Here is an 18,068-nt window from a genome sequence, read left to right on the forward strand (position 1 = left end):
ACAGATTCCATTTGATTTAATCTATGAATCTCACATCATCAGGTGAAGTAACGACTGCACTTCTTTTCCGATACTTTTTCTAAGGGCAGAGACAGACTGCCGTATTTCTCGTGCGAGAATCGCATCGTAACCCTCGTACTGGCTGACGGTTCTCCTGATCTGAGCTTGTCAGCTGCATAGAAATACATCATATTGTCTTGCTCAGGTCAGAAGAGATGCCAGACCAGTCAGTGCAGTGCGATGCTCGCACGAGAAATACAGCAGTCTGTCTCCGCCCTAATATTGCCATCCTAGACTCCATCATCTCTGATGATGCTCAGTTACCATTGAGTAGCCTTCGATCTCTACTAGTGTTGAGGGATCGCCTAGCAAACAGGCCATCCCTGCATGTGTTGTGGCTGCCGAACAGCCTCGAGACATGCAGCCACGGGGACTTGAACATATTATTCGAGCACGCGTGATCGGATAACACATTATCGCTTATCACTGATGTATAGATCACTAGGAATGTATGTATGACTATTCTAGTTATTCAGTATATAAGTGTTTGCCAGGGATGCGTACACTTTGTCCCTAATCACAGTCCACTTCCAATCGAGAACCTAGAACCTCAATCACGATTATATTCAATGTTATAGATGAAGATGGATGAATGAACACGATGCCTTCCATGATCATTTTCAACAGCATATGCAACAGTTGTGCTTTTTTATTAATAGAATCGTTAAAAATCTAACAAAAGAAAGGTTAACATTCAGTCTGGTCATGAACACAAGTAAAAAGAAAAAAAATACACAGCTTTGAGAATTGGATTGACATGAACATAAAATGACCAAATGATTGTGGTCCTCACAATGAGTGCGAAAAAAAACAAATGTCCGATTCAGCACTTTACTGGGGAACTTTTGTATTACACAGATTATTATGGTCTATCTACTGCTTACACTCACTGGTGGTAGCTGGAACCAACAGTCGTGGGAATAAAGCCATTTATTCATTAGAAATATACGACATCTTGAAGGACAAGAACAATTTCATGTACAATTGTTTTGTTTTTATTAACTTAAATGCATGCATTTTGGGCTAAAATTAATTTTTGCAATCAGATTTCATTAAAAATGTTGCACTCTTTATTTTCTAAAGCCTCTGTTTTGCTAGGGGTAGAATGAGGATCCATCAGTGAGCTAATTTCAGAAAGAATTTCTATCTTTTTTAGTTGTCTTTTACCAAAATCCTTTGTGCAGATTTATAACCATAGGATCCTCCGAGCTGATCTGAGTTCACAAGGGCTCAAGAAAAGGAATATTAAAGAGTTAAGGTCTGTTTACACGGATCGACCGCAGGCACAGACTGCTGATTGGTAAACTTTTACCGATCGGTTGCCCGTTTACACAGGCAGAGCAAAGCAAAGGATGCACACTGAGCGATCTATACCGAAAATGTTGATCTTTTATCTTTCACAAATAATCATTTCACCCAATGAATTCGCATTTTTGCTCGTTCATCAGGTGGTAGGCAGCCTGTCTACATGGCAAGATAATTGTGAAACAAGCATTTTTAGCGATTATCTTGCAGTTTTAATGCCCCTTTACAAACTCTCTGTTAGAATGAGCTCACTGTCAATTTCTCACTTGACTCATTCTGCAGTCAGCAATGATCAAGAGAACAAAAAAAACCTGTAAAAGCCAAACAGTGCAACATTTTTAATGGTACTCAATTGCAAAAATGTTTTTTAGCCTCGGATACATACATTTAAGTAAACAAAACTCCCAAAAACTTGTTCATATCCTTTAAAGATGCTAAATTTAAAGGGATCATAAACACAAGGATGCATTGCAATATTCCTGGAGGGTATATTGTGCTCCCTTCACCAGGGTATGTACCTTCCCCACAAGATCTTACAGTACTATCAGTGATCAGCTGCCACCTTTAACCCTTTGTACAAAGCGCAGGGTCTCCCAACCTGTTGGTTAAATGCTATAGGGCACCAGGGACTATTTCTCTATGCTGCGTACTCTTGAATATTAGTTCACCCTTTGTTGAAGGAAGGAGAGTATTTTTCAGCAGGACACAGCTGGGGTAAAAGATTAATAAATATTTCCCATATTTATCTACTCTGACCTGCAGTAAGTCATCAGTTACGCACTTTAAAAGAGAGACATGCATATTTCACCCCACTGCCGCTGCTGACCTACTGATCCCATCAACCCCAGCCAGCCAGATGATGGTGAGAGTTGTAGTCTAACAGCAGAGGGAGGGGGTTATACTGCACATCCCTCCTAAAAAGAGTCAGGACAACTGTGCCGAAATAAATTATTCCTTCCTATGGATCGTCCTAGCTACAAAATATGTACAGTTTTAATACATTTTACACTATACGGTTCAAAAGGTAAATTGTGAACTCTGCAATTATAGAAAGCATATAGTTTTGAATGAGGCTTTGCTTCAGGACCACCATGTCGACTGCTATATTAAAGAGGGGGGGAAACAACAAAAAAAAAAGTTATGTTAAAGAGGGTTATTGTGTGAACTAAGCAATAAGTCCTAATGCCACTGTAGTTACTATAGCAGCATCAATCAAGGCATCATGGTGACCCCGAGCATTAATCTTCCCCAGTTCTTTCTTTTGTTCTCTTGGCAGCCATGTTTCAGGAAAGCTGTCTTCAGCAAGGCAGAAGCAGGTAAGAGAAATGCATTAAAAGTCAACGTCCCATCCTGAGTTGTCATCAGGTGGAGGATCGTCATTGTCTTCTGGAAAACTGTCAAAATTGCTTGTGTCTGTTGGGGATGCAACCTGCAAAAGGAGAAATGGAGAAACAAAGTCAGGGCAGAAATATTTGTAATGGAGTCCCCACCTACCACATGCTATATATAATACTGGCGTCTATTTATGTAACAGATGGAGGATTGGGGTCCATAGCTTTGTGCCCCTTATACTAAGGGGCGATTCATCAAAACTTTTTTGCCAAATTTCTGGTGAAAAAAACCATGGAATGTTGTAAAGCTTTTTGCGCAGTGCAAGGTTTCACCAAAACATGCGCCTTCTGGAGTTTTAACAAAGTAGGTGGGGCTGGGTAGGGACAGGTATGACATGAGGCATGGTGACCTTTGTTCATCAAATTCATGACAAGCGGTGTCATTTGCTCTTCATACAAATCTTACTCCAGCTAGGGCTGGAGTAAGATTTGTGGCAAGGCGCACATAGTGGCACACACTAGTGATGAGCGAGTGTACTCATTGCTCGGGTTTTCCTGAGCATGCTCGGGTGATCTCCGAGCATTTGTTAGTGTTCGGAGATTTAGTTTTCATCCCGGTAGCTGAATGATTTACAGCTACTAGCCAGGCTGAGTACATGTGAGGGTTGCCTGGTTGCTAGGGAATCCCCACATGTAATCAAGCTGTCCAGTTGCTATAAATCATTCAGCTGCGGCGATGAAAACTAAATCTCCGAGCAGCCATAAATATTCGGAGGTCACCCGAGCGTGTTCGGGAAAACTCGAGCAACGAGTACATTCGCTCATCACTAGCGCACACCTCTACAGGACGCGCCTGTTTCAGGAAGAGGTGTGTGCAGACAAACTGACTTGCAGTGGTGGCATCATCCTATCACAGGACCACACTGGTATCTGTGAGATCTTCAGTATGAGACTTTCTTTCACAAATGTTAATAAAGGCAGACAGTGAGGGCTGGACTTTAGAAACGTGTAGAGACGAGCAGATCTAGCAAAATTCAAATTCACCATGTTGTGGATTTTCCTGCGAAGTTGGAAATGCTGCCAAGTTATTCCTTGTGAATTAATTGTTGTCTATAAAGACCTAAAACCATAATAAATGTAATATTTAAAAAAAATGTATACTCACTATACTGCTCACCTCTCCTGCCCCTTTGCTCCTCATCATCCCCATGCGAGACTCATCATATTTTCTTATCAGCACTGAAATTTCAGGCCTCTTCAAGATAGACTGAGATTTCTGGTGCTGATGAGGCCCAGAACAGTTCTGCACAAGGGCACATATGGTCACGCCGCGCATCGTGGCATTGTGATCTTACGTGCACATGCACAAAACTGCAGTGGTGATAAAAAGATGCAACGCGTACCGGACGGGAGACGACATGGTCAGAAGGTGAGCATCAAGGTGAATATAAGTTTGTTTTCTTAACCTTTTAATGATCTCCACTTTGTTGAATCCGCACAGAAGTGCGAATGCAGACTTTTGTAAAATTTGGGTAGAATTTAATTCCTCTCGAATAAATTCACTCATCTCTACACCAATAGGACTGAATGAAAATCCTGAATTAAGTGGCTGACAAGAGTATCCTGGTACGAATCTTCTCATAACATGGGTCTCTATCAGGGTAAATTCATACAGAACGATGCCCCACCGAGAATGATATAATCTTTTGTGCTGTACAATAGATCATTTCACGTGAAGAATGAGTGGTTTGCTCATTCATCAGGTGATCGGGAGCCTGCTTACACGACATTATATGGTAATAGTGAAACAACAATCGTCCACAATTATCCTGCAATGTAAATGCCCCTTTGGAATAATACTGTAACTAGAATCCAGGTACTGTCCAATTGCTGGAGGTTAGCATTATTCTGTATTGTAATAGATTAATAATTATTTTATTGTTTCTGTATCTGCAGTCTGATCCATCAGGTGAGAGACAGGAAGCCTCACTAATGTCTAGAACATGTGGCCCATCACCGATAGACTCCAGAGTATTCTCTCGCTGCACAATGGACCATTCAGAAGTGAATAGAAGGAGCAGCAAGCTTTGCTAATAACTCTAGAACGTTTCAATACATCTCATTGACTTTGAGAATGTTTTTTCGTGACACATTGTACTTTATGTTAATGGTACATTTAAGTTGATATTTTCTGCGTTTATTTATAAAAATATCAAAAACTTGTCAAAAAATTCTAAAAAGTAAAAATTTTCAAACTTTGAATAATTATCCCTTTAATCTAGAGTAGACAGTCATACCCCATAAAATAGTAGTTAAATATAATTTACCTCATGTCTGCTTTACATCAGCACCATTTTTAAAATATCTTTTATTTTGTTAGTAATAATTTTTCCTTTTTTTTAAGAAAATTTGCAAAACTTATTTTTTTAGGGACCTATTCGATTTTGAAGTGACTTTGGCGGACGTACAGTATATGTCGTAAAATCCCCAAGAGTGAGACCATTTTAAAAATAGCGCCCCTCAACTTATTCAAAACTGCTGTCAGTTAGTTTATTAACCCTTCATGTGCTTATCAGAAATTAATACAAAGTGACATAACAGGAAGGAAAAATGTTATTTTTACCACCTAAATATTGCTAACTTCTGATCAGGCCACTATAGCCGGCAGACTAAGGCCGTTATTTGACCATGAATTGCCGTGGAAAACATCAGGATCACACGATCATGATCTCAGGGTGCCGATGGGATTAAAGAGGAAGCCCCCACACTCTGTTAACCATTTACATACCATAGTCACTATTGACAGTACCATCTAAGGGGTTAAAAAGCCATGGTTGGTGCCAAAACCAATCAAGTGCTAGAATCTGTTTAGTTTGTGACTATCCGCCATTTTCTTGTGGAGTTCTGGCTGCTGGTCTTTTTCCTCTGGTGCTGGGTTTGTCTTGGGTCAGGTGTTTGTTTCACTCTTTATTAACCAGCACCTGCCTCCCAGTCCTTGCTGGACAACAGTGTTTTTATCTGCTTGAGTGCTAGCTTGGTGCTTTGCTTTTTCTTCTGTGTGTGTTATTTGTGTAGTGCTGGGACCTTTGGTTCTGCTAGCCTTGGTTTCTGTTTTCTATTGGTTTCTGCAGCCTTCTCTATGTTTTCTATTAGGAGGTGACCCGTTTTTGTACCCAGTCCTTGGTTCTTTAGGGAACCCCTTCCCCTTATCTATAGGTCTTCGCTTGAGATTAACCGAGTATCGTCGGTGGGTCTATTCGCAAGGAATGGGTCGCCCACTCCATCGTAGGGATTCAGCCTAGTCATAGTGCAGGGTCAGTTTTCCCCTTCTACCTTAGTCCTATGTTGTAGATCCGTAACATCAAGTCTGATACAGCAAGGTGTCACCTATAGTGTACAGTGGACAGCTGCATTTTCAACAGTTGGGGAGATGCTATTGTCTGATATGTGAGGTCAGTAAAAAGAAGTATTGGTGGTCACTAAGGGTATGTGCACACGTTGCGGATTTCTTGCAGAAAATTCCTGAAGAAAACCGGAAATTTTCTGCAAGAAATCCGCATTTTTTTTTTTGCGTTTTTTTTCCGTTTTTTTCGCGTTTTTTTAGCATTCTGCAAGCGTAATTAGCTTGCAGAATGCTAAAGTTTTCCCTGCGATCTGTAGCATCGCTTGGAAAACTGACTGACAGGTTGGTCACACTTGTCAAACATAGCGTTTGACAAGTGTGACCAACTTTTTACTATAGATGCAGCCTATGCAGCATCTATAGTAAAAGATAGAATGTTTAAAAATAATAAAAAAAATAAAAAAATGCTTATACTCACCCAGACATCTCACCGGCGTCCGTTCCGTATAGCTGGTCTGTGCGCACAGGACCTCCCGTGACGTCACGGTCACGTGAGCGGTCACATGACCGCTCACGACCAATCACAGGACAGTGACGTCATTCGGCGAGGTCCTTCAGCGCACACCAGGTACAGAAACCGAACGGCAGCGTGCGAGGAGGCGGCAAGACATCGAGGGTGAGTATAGGACTGTTTATTATTTTATTTCTTATTTTTTGACCACTTATATGGTGCCCAGTGCGTGGAGGAGAGTCTCCTCTCCTCCACCCTGGGTACCAACCGCATATAATCTGCTTACTTCCCGCATGGTGTGCACAGCCCCGTGCGGGAAGTAAGCAGATCAATGGACCCCTAGGTGTGCGGAATCCCTGCAATTCCGCATTTTTAATGAACATGTTGCTTTTTTTTCCGCTATGCGATTTTTTCGCGGAAAAAATCGCAACATTTGCACCAAAAATGCGGAATACCCTGTAAATAATAGGAGGCTTATGTAAGCGTTTTTTTTCGCGTTTTTATCACGTTTTTATAGCGAAAAAACGCGAAAAAAACGCTAACAATCCTGAACGTGTGCACATGGCCTAAGGGGTTAAATCTCCATCTGTGAATGTCCGACTTATTGTGTACACCAGACATTAAGTAATAGCCATTATGCACTATGTAGCTTTTTGTAATATCATTCATAACTCTCCTTTAGGGCTGTCCCACACGTCCAGATAATTCCGGTACCTGAAAAAATCGGTACCGGAGTTATCTGTGTCCGTGTGCCCGTGAGCTCACGCAGGCCGTACATGCGGCACACATGTGCCGCCCGTGTGCCGAGTGGGTGTTACCCACACGTGTGGTACACAGCATCGTGCTGAAGCCGCGATTCATATCTTCTGTGCAGCAGCGTTTGCTGCATAGAAGATATGAATAATAGTGTTTAAAAGAAAGATCTATGTGTCCGCCGCCCTCCCACCCCCTGTGCGCCCCCCCGCTGTTCTGAAAATACTCACCCGCGTCCCTCGTTGGCTGTCGATGCTTCCTGTGCTGGCCGGCCCTTCTACTGTATGTGGTCACGTGGGGCCGCTCATTTACAGTCATGAATAGGCGGCTCCACCCCTATGGGAGGTGGAGCCACATATTCATGACTCTAATCGTCGGCCCCACGTGACCGCATACAGTAGAAGGGGCGGCCAGCACAGAACACAGCGAGGGAGGCGGGTGAGTATTTTCAGAACAGCGGGGGTGCGCACAGGGGGTGGGAGGGCAGCGGACACATACATCTTTATTTTAAACACTATTATTCATATCTTCTATGCAGCAAACGCTGCTGCAGGGAACATATGTATCGCGGATTCTGCACCAGTGGGGGGGACAGCACTTACTGTAGCGCTGTCTCCTGCACGCCACACGGACTGCAAACGGAGAAGGTCCGTGTGTGGTCCGTGTTTTACACGGACCCATTGACTTTAATGGGTCCGTGTAATACGTGCGCTCCCACGAACACTGACATGTCTCCGTGTTTGGCACACGGAGACACGGTCCGCAAAAAATCAATGACATCTGCACAGATGCATTGATTTTTATGGGTCTACGTGTGTCAGTGTCTCCGGTACGTGAGGAAACTGTCACCTCACGTACCGGAGCCACTGACGTGTGAAACCGGCCTTATGGTGAAAATGACAATGTATTGAAACCTACAGATAGATTTGCTGACTGTATGTGTCAGGAGGAGGTCAAATACTTACACTTGGGATTATAGGAGGTGTGAGGGTACCTTTTCTTAAGCCTTCCCAATTAAAGCCTTCAAACCATCTAAAAGACACAATAGCATACAAAAATAATTTCAAACAGTAGAATAAATAAAATGAATAATTTATGGCTAATTGGTCTTATAAAGGAAAATTTGACAAGAGACAGTATGGGCAAATAATATGTGAATATAGAGTATGGGGGGGATGTGTGAGGAGACAGTATGGGCAGGGGGAGAAATGTATGAGTGGTCAGTGGCAAAATGGAAATGTGTGAAGTGTCAGTGGAGTGAGTGTGAGGAGACAGTACAGGGAGGGAGGAATGTGTGAAGAGACAGCATGGACCTGGGATGTGTGATGAGACTATATGGGTACATGGAAAATATATGAAGAGACAGTATGGGCAGAGAGGGAAAGAAATATGTGAGGAGATGGTATGGGTAACGGGAAATGTGTGAGGACATCATATGGGTGGGGGGAGAGAAATATTGCGGGCAGGGTCCTCTCTCCTCCCGTACCAGTTGTGACTTGTATTGTTCAAGATTATTGTACTTGTTTTTATTATGTATACCCCTCCTCACATGTAAAGCGCCATGGAATAATTGGCGCTATAATAATAAATAATAATAATAATCAGTAGTTAGGATAAGGTAGGAGAATATGTGAGAGGACAGAAAAGGGGGAGTAAACTGTGAGGGGGTGCAGTATAAAGTCTGGGTAGCATGGGGGCAGTATAGAAATGGGAAAGTGTGAGCCCACAGTATGGAGGAGACCTCATACAGAGTAGGGGAGAGTGAGGAAGGGGCACTTTATAGTGACAGGGTAGTGTGGGGGATGACATAGTGTGAGGGTGCATCGTGAAGACAGGGGTCAGTGTGGAATGGAGAAGACAGTGTAGAGGCCATGTATCATAATAAGGGCAGTGTGGGGGTTATAATTTGAGCAGGGAGCACAGTGAAGCTCAATTATTCAGATGCACAGCATAGTGAAGATGTTTTTATTCAGTAACATTATAATGATACTGTTATTTTTAAGGACACCATGTTGGGATTTGCAGCAGATGAACAGATAAAATGGAAGTCTACAGAGACAAGTTGTAGGTGTAAAAAGTCATCATGGGGTCAGAACAAGATGGAGAAGAAAAGAAAGAGCACAAATACAGTCAGAGAACAAGGTATCTATATGGTGCCTGTATGTAAATGTTTATTTGTGACACAGCCTGTATTTCATGAGTAATGTGGTTCCGGTATGGTGCACAGTCCGATGATGACTGTTAACATCTCCCAGTATATTCCTAAAGGACATATCAGGAGTTGTATGTTCATGTGATACAGCTGCATATGAACTGACATTGCGATTGATCACTGTACTAAGCTTGGTGCTTTACTGATGGTGGTTCTAGTGATACATTTCTATACTGATGATGGCTGTGATGCTGCATTTCTGCACTGATGGTGGTTTTGGTGCTGTATTCTACTGATGGTTGTTCAGGGGATGTATTCATGTACTGTTGGTGGTTATGGTGATGTTCCCAGTACTGATGGTGGCTATGATGCTGTATTTCTGTACTGTTCGTGGTTCAAGTGTTTTATTTGTGTACTTGTACTTGTTCTTATTCTGCACACATGTACTAATCCATAATTTGTCCAATAACATGATACATGGTTATGTTAATAAAGTATTGTGCCATCTGACAAGTTAAGAATTACTACATCTGTATTTATGGTAGAATCATTGATTATAAAATTAAACACTGCTACATGCCATATCAGAATAGCGGTCATATACTCACTGGCAGGATTAGCATCTGCTCACAGTTCCAGTGGTCATCACATGACCACTCGTATGCTGACTGTCTTCTCTCCATTTTTCTCTTAGCGGAGCAATAGTATTTCACTTAACATTGAGAAAATTAGGAAGAGAAGCTAGTCGGATCGTGACTGTGTTTTGGATGGGCGCAAAACTGAATTTTTGCTCCAGGTGCAGGAAAACTTGGGTTCACCCATTGATAAGTGGTTAATATTGCTTATGGAAAAACCCTATATGGGTAAACATAGTATATAAAACAGTCACAACGGACATGAACTGGTAATATAACTTTAGTTGTGGGAAAATAATTGCTATTTATATATTTTTGTAACAAAGGGAAAACACATAAAATCATTTTCCACAGTTCATGCAGTTAAGTTGGCTTGATAAGAATAATTTTCCCAACATCTTCTAGGAAAGTCATTCTTGGCCATGACTTAGAATAACATTTGGTCGGCTCCCAAGGGTGTGTAGTCATGAACATACTCGGCACAGCTCTACAGAATGAAATGTCAGGAACTTGACCTCTAGTTTGGAACTTGGCCTATGCTTTTATAAAACTAGATATCTTGGGCCCAATTCATCAAGCAATGTATGCCAATTTTCTAGTGTCATTTCGTTTTTTCATGCCGGTCCCAGACAAAGAGTAGCGCATCAATGGGAGTGGGCACTGACAAGCCCAGCCGAATATCTCATCATCATTTACAGCATGAAAGTGTCAAAAAATGATGACAGAAATGTCTGTTAGTCCCTGACTGGAGTATATTTCTTTCTGTGGTGTAAGTAAAAAACAGGCAAAAAACACCCTCCAAAAAATATACAAAAAAAATTGCAAATGCAATAATGAATTCCATGGTACGAATCCTGAAGAACACACAGATGCCATCCGTGTGCTGTCTTTTTTAACATTGTAAGGCTATGTGCACACGTTCAGGATTTCTTGCAGAAAATTCCTGAGAAAAACCTGAAATTTTCTGCAAGAAATCTGCAAGAAATCTGCATGCGTTTTTGCCGTGTTTTTGGTGCGTTTTTTTCCGGACATTTCCCAATGCATTTTATAGTGGGAAATCCGCAAAAAAAAAAAAAAGCAAAATTAATGAACATGCTGCGTTTTTTACCGCGATGTGTTTTTTTCGCGGAAAAAAAACGCATCATGTGCACAAAAATTGCAGAATTCATTCTAAATGATGGGATGCATATTGTATGCTTTTTTTGCGGTTTTATAGTGTTTTTATCGCGAAAAAACAAGTAAAAACCGCGAAAAATCAGCAATGTGTGCACAGCCTAATGGGTAGGAGGAGCTTTGCACTAATGAAAAAACTGACCAAACACCGATGAACATCAGACCATGTTTATGGAGATGTCTGAATTAAGCCTTAGGGTATGTGCACACGTATTCTTGGCCACTGCAGATTTTTCTGCAGCAGATTTGATAAATCTGCAGGGCAAAAACGCTGCGTTTTTGATGCAGATTTATCGCGGATTTACCGCGGTTTTTCTGCGGTTTTCACTGTGGTTTTACAACTGCGGTTTTCCATAGGGGCAGCTGTAAAACTGCTGTGGAATCTGCAGAAAGAAGTGACATGCTGCGGAATGTAAACCGCTGCGTTTCCGCACGCTTTTTTCCCGCAGCATGTGCACAGCGTTTTTGGTTTCCCATAGGTGTACATTGAACTGTAAACTCATGGGAAACTGCTGCGGAAACACTGCGGAAACGCTGCGGATCCGCAGCAAAATCCGCATCGTGTGCACATACCCTTAGGCCGGAATCACACTAGCGTAGAATACGGACGAGTGCTATGCGTGAACACATCGCATAGCACTCGGACCAGTGTCATTCTATGGGGCAGCTCACATCACCGTTTTTTTCTGTCGGGCGTATTCAGCGTGTGAGTGAAATCACAGCATGCTGCGATTGTACTACGCGTATATCGCCCGAGTCCTACCAATGCAAGTCTATGGGTGCGAGAAAAACTCGGACACCACACGGACCATATATCTGACTTGCAAGAAATAAGCACACATTTTTCTCATTTCAGCTCAATGAGCCATTAAATTCAATGAGGAAAAGCAGTGAGAAATGTAAAACCATACGCATGTCATACGGTTGTCATACGGATACAAAGGTGCAGGAAAATCGCATCATCGCATTACAAACACATTACACACGGATGACCATACGGAGAACACTTGTGCGACTTTCGGGAGGGAAACTTGGAGCGATTTTTCATACGTTCAGTGTGACGCCGGCCTTAGAGAGAGCATATTTTGAGAAACTTTGTCTTTTTTTACCGAAGGGGAAATTCAAAGCATGAGACAAAGTAATAGTGGGAAATCTGTGATTTAAGAACACAATTGATTTATACAAATAAGGCCACGCTCACACGGTCAGTATTTGGTCAGTATTTTACCTCAGTATTTGTAAGCCAAAACCAGGAGTGGAACAATCAGAGGGAAAGTATAATAGAAACACGTCACCACTTCTGGATTTATCACCCACTCCTGGTCTTGACTTACAAATACTGAGGTAAAATATTGACCAAATACTGAGCGTGTGAACGTGGCCTAAGAGTTTTCTTTTAGTGTCGTTAAAATCAATGGTGATTTCCTTTGTTTCTCCGTTTATCTCTTCAGTATTGAGGAACAGACAAATGGAATAAGGGTCCCTTTCCACTTGCGAGGAAAACGGATGCGTGCAATCCGATAAAAAATCGGATTGCACTCGGACCAATGTTAGTTAATAGGTGTCTTTTGATTTGCGATTTTTTTCTCAGCCGAAATCGGACTGAGAAAAATCTGGATCGGCTGAGAAAAAAATCGCAGCCTGCTGCGTATTGCTGCGATTCTCGGACGAGACTCGCCAATGCAAGTCAATGGGTGCGAGAAAAAAATCGCACAGCACTCGCACCATGCGAGTTCTGTCCGATTTTTACGCACCGGTGTCCTTTGAAAAGCCGGTAATTCAGCGCGGTGTACAGTAAAATCACACTGACAGGTTAGAATAGACTAGATATATACACATAGAATGTGTCTATATACATATATATATGTCAGTGAGACACCTATATATGTATATTTATATTTAATGCAGCGCTAGATAGCATTAAAGCCGCTAATTCAATTGCCGGCTTCTCATTTCTCCTGCACAAACCCGACAGGATATGAGACATGGTTTACATACAGTAAACCATCTCATATCCCCTTTTTTTTGCATATTCCACACTACTAATGTTAGTAGTGTGTATGTGCAAAATTTCAGCGCTGTAGCTGCTGAAATAAAGGGTTAAATGGCGGAAAAAATTGGCGTGGGCTCCCGCGCAATTTTCTCTGCCAGAATGGTAAAGCCAGTGACTGAGGGCAGATATTAATAGCCAGGAGAGGGTCCATGGTTATTGGCCCCCCCGTGGCTAAAAACATCTGCCCCCAGCCACCCCAGAAAAGGCACATCTGGAAGATGCGCCTATTCTGGCACTTGGCCACTCTCTTCCCACTCCCTGTAGCGGTGGGATATGGGGTAATGAAGGGTTAATGCCACCTTGCTATTGTAAGGTGACATTAAGCCAGATTAATAATGGAGAGGCGTCAATTATGACACCTATCCATTATTAATCCAATTGTAGGAAAGGGTTAAAAAACACACACACATGATTTAAAAGTATTTTAATGAAATAAACACAGCGGTTGTTGTAATAATTTATTGTTCTCTCAATCCATCAGGAAACCCTCGCTTGGCAAAATAATAACCGCACAAGATACATACCTTCTGATGTACTGTCAGGTCCAACGATGTAATCCATCTGAAGGGGTTAACTAATATTACAGGCACAGCTGCGATAAACCACTCGCTCGTGCCTGTAATCCCCCGGGTGCTGAAAGGAAAGCAGGATCTGTACTTACATTGAGTCGCGGTGAGGCGCCCTCTGGTGGATGTTCTCATAAACTGCAGCCTGGGAACTTTTTCCCACGCTCCAGGTCATATGAGGACATCCACCAGGGGGCGCATCACCGCGACTGAAGGAAATGTAGGTCAATGACCTACATTTCATTCATTCGCCGGGGAATTACAGGCACGAGCACAGCTGCATTAGCAGGGCTCCTGCCTGTAATATTAGTTAACCCCTTCAGATGGATTACATCGTGGGACGTGATCTGACATCTGAGGGTATGTATCTTGTGCGTTTATTATGTTGCCAAGCGAGGGTGTTCCTGATGGATTGAGAGAGCAATAAATTATTACAACAACCGCTGTCTTTATTTCATTAAACTACTTTGTAATCATGTGTGTGTGTGTTTTTTAACCCTTTCCTACAATTGGATTAATAATGGATAGGTGTCATAATTAACGCCTCTCCATTATTAATCTGGCTTAATGTCACCTTACAATAGCAAGGTGGCATTAACCCTTCATTACCCCATATCCCACCGCTACAGGGAGTGGGAAGAGAGTGGCCAAGTGCCAGAATAGGCGCATCTTCCAGATGTGCCTTTTCTGGGGTGGCTGGGGGCAGATGTTTTTAGCCATGGGGGGGCCAATAACCATGGACCCTCTCCTGGCTATTAATATCTGCCCTCAGTCACTGGCTTTACCGCTCTGGCGGAGAAAATTGCGCGGGAGCCCACGCCAATTTTTTCCGCGAGTTAACCCTTAAATTTAATAGCTACAGCACCCAAATTTTGCACGTACACACTACTAACATTAGTAGTGTGGAATATGCAAAAAAAAGGGGATATGAGATGGTTTACTGTATGTAAACCATGTCTCATATCATGTCGGGTTTGTGAAGGAGAAATTAAAAGCCGGCAATTGAATTAGCGGCTTTTATGCTATCTAGCGCTGCATTAAATATAAATATACATATATAGGTGTCTCACTGACATATATATATGTATATATACCTATTCTATGTGTATATATCTACTCTATTCTAACCTGTCAGTGTGATTTTACTGTACACCGCGCTGAATTGCCGGCTTTTCAAAGGACACCGGTGCGTACAAATCGGACAGTAATACGGATGTCATACGGATGATGCGATTATAAAAAACGGATGATGCGATTAAAAATCGCATTGTACTCGCATGACACTCGCATGAAAATCGCATACGTTCCATCCGTTTTTTCGGTCCAGATTACGGACCGTTTTTTATCTCGCAAGTGGAAAGGGACCCTAAATGTCCAAAATGGATCCGTTGCATTACTGATTGAAACAGAAGCAGAGGAACTCCATTAATAGGGTTGTGGGCACAACGGGACCCTCAGAGTAAGGCCAGATTAGAGGTGCTTTGATAGGTTGCATGTGGCTACTTTTAGGACAGTAAAAAAGTTCTGCATTCTTCGCTATTTCTACTGTTCTAAACCCAGACAGACCCCATAACTATCAATGAGGATCACCTGCTTCCAATTCCATTAGTAATGCTGTGGATCTGCTTGCTTTGGACATTAATTCCTTTTAGGTATTGGTAAAAAAAAACAACAGACAAATGGAATGTTAGAACGGAAATATGAACATAACCTTATAAGGTACTTTCCTAAAATCAGTAAAATAAAACTAACATTAACGGTATTGTGACATTGTTTTTTAACTTTACTAAAGCAGATGATTTATTACTAGTCCACAGCAGCACTTGCCATTTAGCAAAGGGCTGTAACATCTAGATATGACGTAATATGATCTCGAATCAGACGTATTTACTATATAACAGTGTACACGAGAACAAGGATGGTTTGCGTCATCATGAGTCACTTACTTGTGCTTTTGGATATCTTTGACTCCATTCTTCAAGTTTCCTAACCTTTCTGATGGATTGTCCCTGGTAAGAAAATGATGAAAAAAAGAGATACCCAAATTAATGAAAATATTTGCGTTAAATTGTACAAACATTGTAGATGTAAAAGTTTGATTCGATAAGTCCATAATTCAAAAGCTGCTGATAGTACTCATACTGCTGTAACATCTTAGCACCAGAAGAGGGCAGCACACTCCAGCAAAAAAAACAAAAAACAAAGATTAAAGATTGGAAAACCAATAATGTAAGATTTTCTTAAACTCATCATTTATTTGCTAAAATTTAAACTATTTAGCACCACACATATGATATCTTGTAGCTGATGCTATGAAGTGAAATCCATAGTTTATAACCCAGCTGCACATTAAGTTGCACCTAGTTGGATTACTGCAGACTAATAGTGTTCTATTGTTTGTTGTATCTGATGTATCGCACACATATATACAGGTGCTTCTCACAAAATTAGAATATCATCAAAAAGTTATTTATTTCAGTTATTCAATGCAAAAAGTGAAACTCATATATTATATAGAGTCATTACAAACAGAGTGATCTATTTCAAGTGTTTATTTCTGTTAATGTTGATGATTATGGATTACAGCCAATGACAACCCAAAAGTCATTATCTCAGTAAATTAGAATACTTTAAAACACCAGCTTGAAAAAATGATTTTAACATCCGAAATGTTGGCCTACTGAAATGTATGTTCAGTGAAAGCACTCAGTACTTGGCCGGGGCTCCTTTTGCATCAATTACTGCATTAATTAATCAAGACCAAAGTCAGCACAGCAGCCCTCAACCAGGAAATTTTAGAGCACTTCATGCTTCCCTCTGCCGACAAGCTTTTTGGAGATGGAAATTTCATTCTCCAGCAGGACTTGGCACCTGTCTACACTGCCAAAAGTACCAATACCTGGTTTACAAGCAACAGTATCACTGTACTTGATTGGCCAGCAAACTCGTCTGATCTTAACCCCATAGAGAATCTATGGGGTATTGTCAAGAGGAAGATGAGACACACCAGAACACACAATGCAGACGAGCTGAAGGCTGCTGTCAAAGCAACCTAGGTTTCGATAACACCTCAGCAGTGCCACAGACTGATCACCTCCATGCCACACAGCAATGATGCAGTAATTGATGCAAAAGGAGCCCTGACCAAGTACTGAGTGCATTTACTGAACATACATTTTAGTAGGCCAACATTTCGGATGTTAAAATCATTTTTTTAAGCTGGTGTTAGAATACTTTATAATTTTCTGAGATAATGACTTTTGGGTTTTCATTGGCTGTAAGCCATAATCATCAACATTAACAGAAATAGATCACTCTATTCTATTTCACTTTTTGTATTGAAGAAATGAAGTAAATTAACGTTTTGATGATATTCTAATTTTGTGAGATGCACCTGTACCTGCAGCAGCCATTCAATCCCATTATATGGCCTTTCCCAAATGCTGTAATCTATTTCTGCACATTGATGAACTACAGTACAGACCAAAAGATTGGACACACCTTCTCATTTAAAGATTTTTCTGTATTTTCATGACTATGAAAATTGTACATTCACACTGAAGGCATCAAAACTATGAATTAACACATGTGGAATTATATACTTAACAAAAAAGTGTGAAACAACTGAAATTATATTCTAGGTTCTTCAAAGTAGCCACTGTTATGGTTCTCAATGGCAAGAGAACATAGCCCAGCAAACATGAGTACTAGCTCTTGGAAGGATGGAAACTAAACTGACCATGAACTAAACCTGCCGCACAACTAACAGTAGCCGGGTAGCGTTGCCTACGTTTTTATCCCTAGACGCCCAGCGCCGGCCGGAGGACTAACTAATCCTGGCAGAGGAAAATATAGTCCTGGCTCACCTCTAGAGAAATTTCCCCGATAGGCAGACAGAGGCCCCCACATATATTGGCGGTGATTTTAGATGAAATGACAAACGTAGTATGAAAATAGGTTTAGCAAAATTGAGGTCCGCTTACTAGATAGCAGGAAGACAGAAAGGGCACTTTCATGGTCAGCTGAAAACCCTATCAAAATACCATCCTGAAATTACTTTAAGACTCTAGTATTAACTCATAACATCAGAGTGGCAATTTCAGATCACAAGAGCTTTCCAGACACAGAAATGAAACTACAGCTGTGAACTGGAACAAAATGCAAAAACAAACGAGGACTAAAGTCC

The 18,068-nt window shown here is 41.4% G+C and overlaps 1 protein-coding gene across 5 annotated transcripts in view; it reads right to left on the minus strand.

Annotated features, from left to right (window-relative positions):
- Window positions 1-674: 674 nt before the first annotated feature.
- PRKG1 (protein kinase cGMP-dependent 1) overlaps window positions 675-18,068 on the minus strand; it is a 1,588,699-nt gene continuing 1,571,305 nt past the window's right edge. For all 5 annotated transcript variants that reach the window (XM_077258875.1, XM_077258877.1, XM_077258873.1 and 2 more), the window contains 3 exons: window positions 15,829-15,891; window positions 8,269-8,335; window positions 675-2,794 (listed from right to left, as the gene is read on the minus strand). In XM_077258875.1, the coding sequence (XP_077114990.1) occupies window positions 2,696-2,794; window positions 8,269-8,335; window positions 15,829-15,891 (229 nt within the window). In that variant the 3' untranslated portion in view covers window positions 675-2,695. The remainder of the gene's footprint in view (window positions 2,795-8,268; window positions 8,336-15,828; window positions 15,892-18,068) is intronic.

Source organism: Ranitomeya variabilis, chromosome 4, assembly GCF_051348905.1.
Source record: "Ranitomeya variabilis isolate aRanVar5 chromosome 4, aRanVar5.hap1, whole genome shotgun sequence".
NCBI lineage: Eukaryota > Metazoa > Chordata > Amphibia > Anura > Dendrobatidae > Ranitomeya > Ranitomeya variabilis.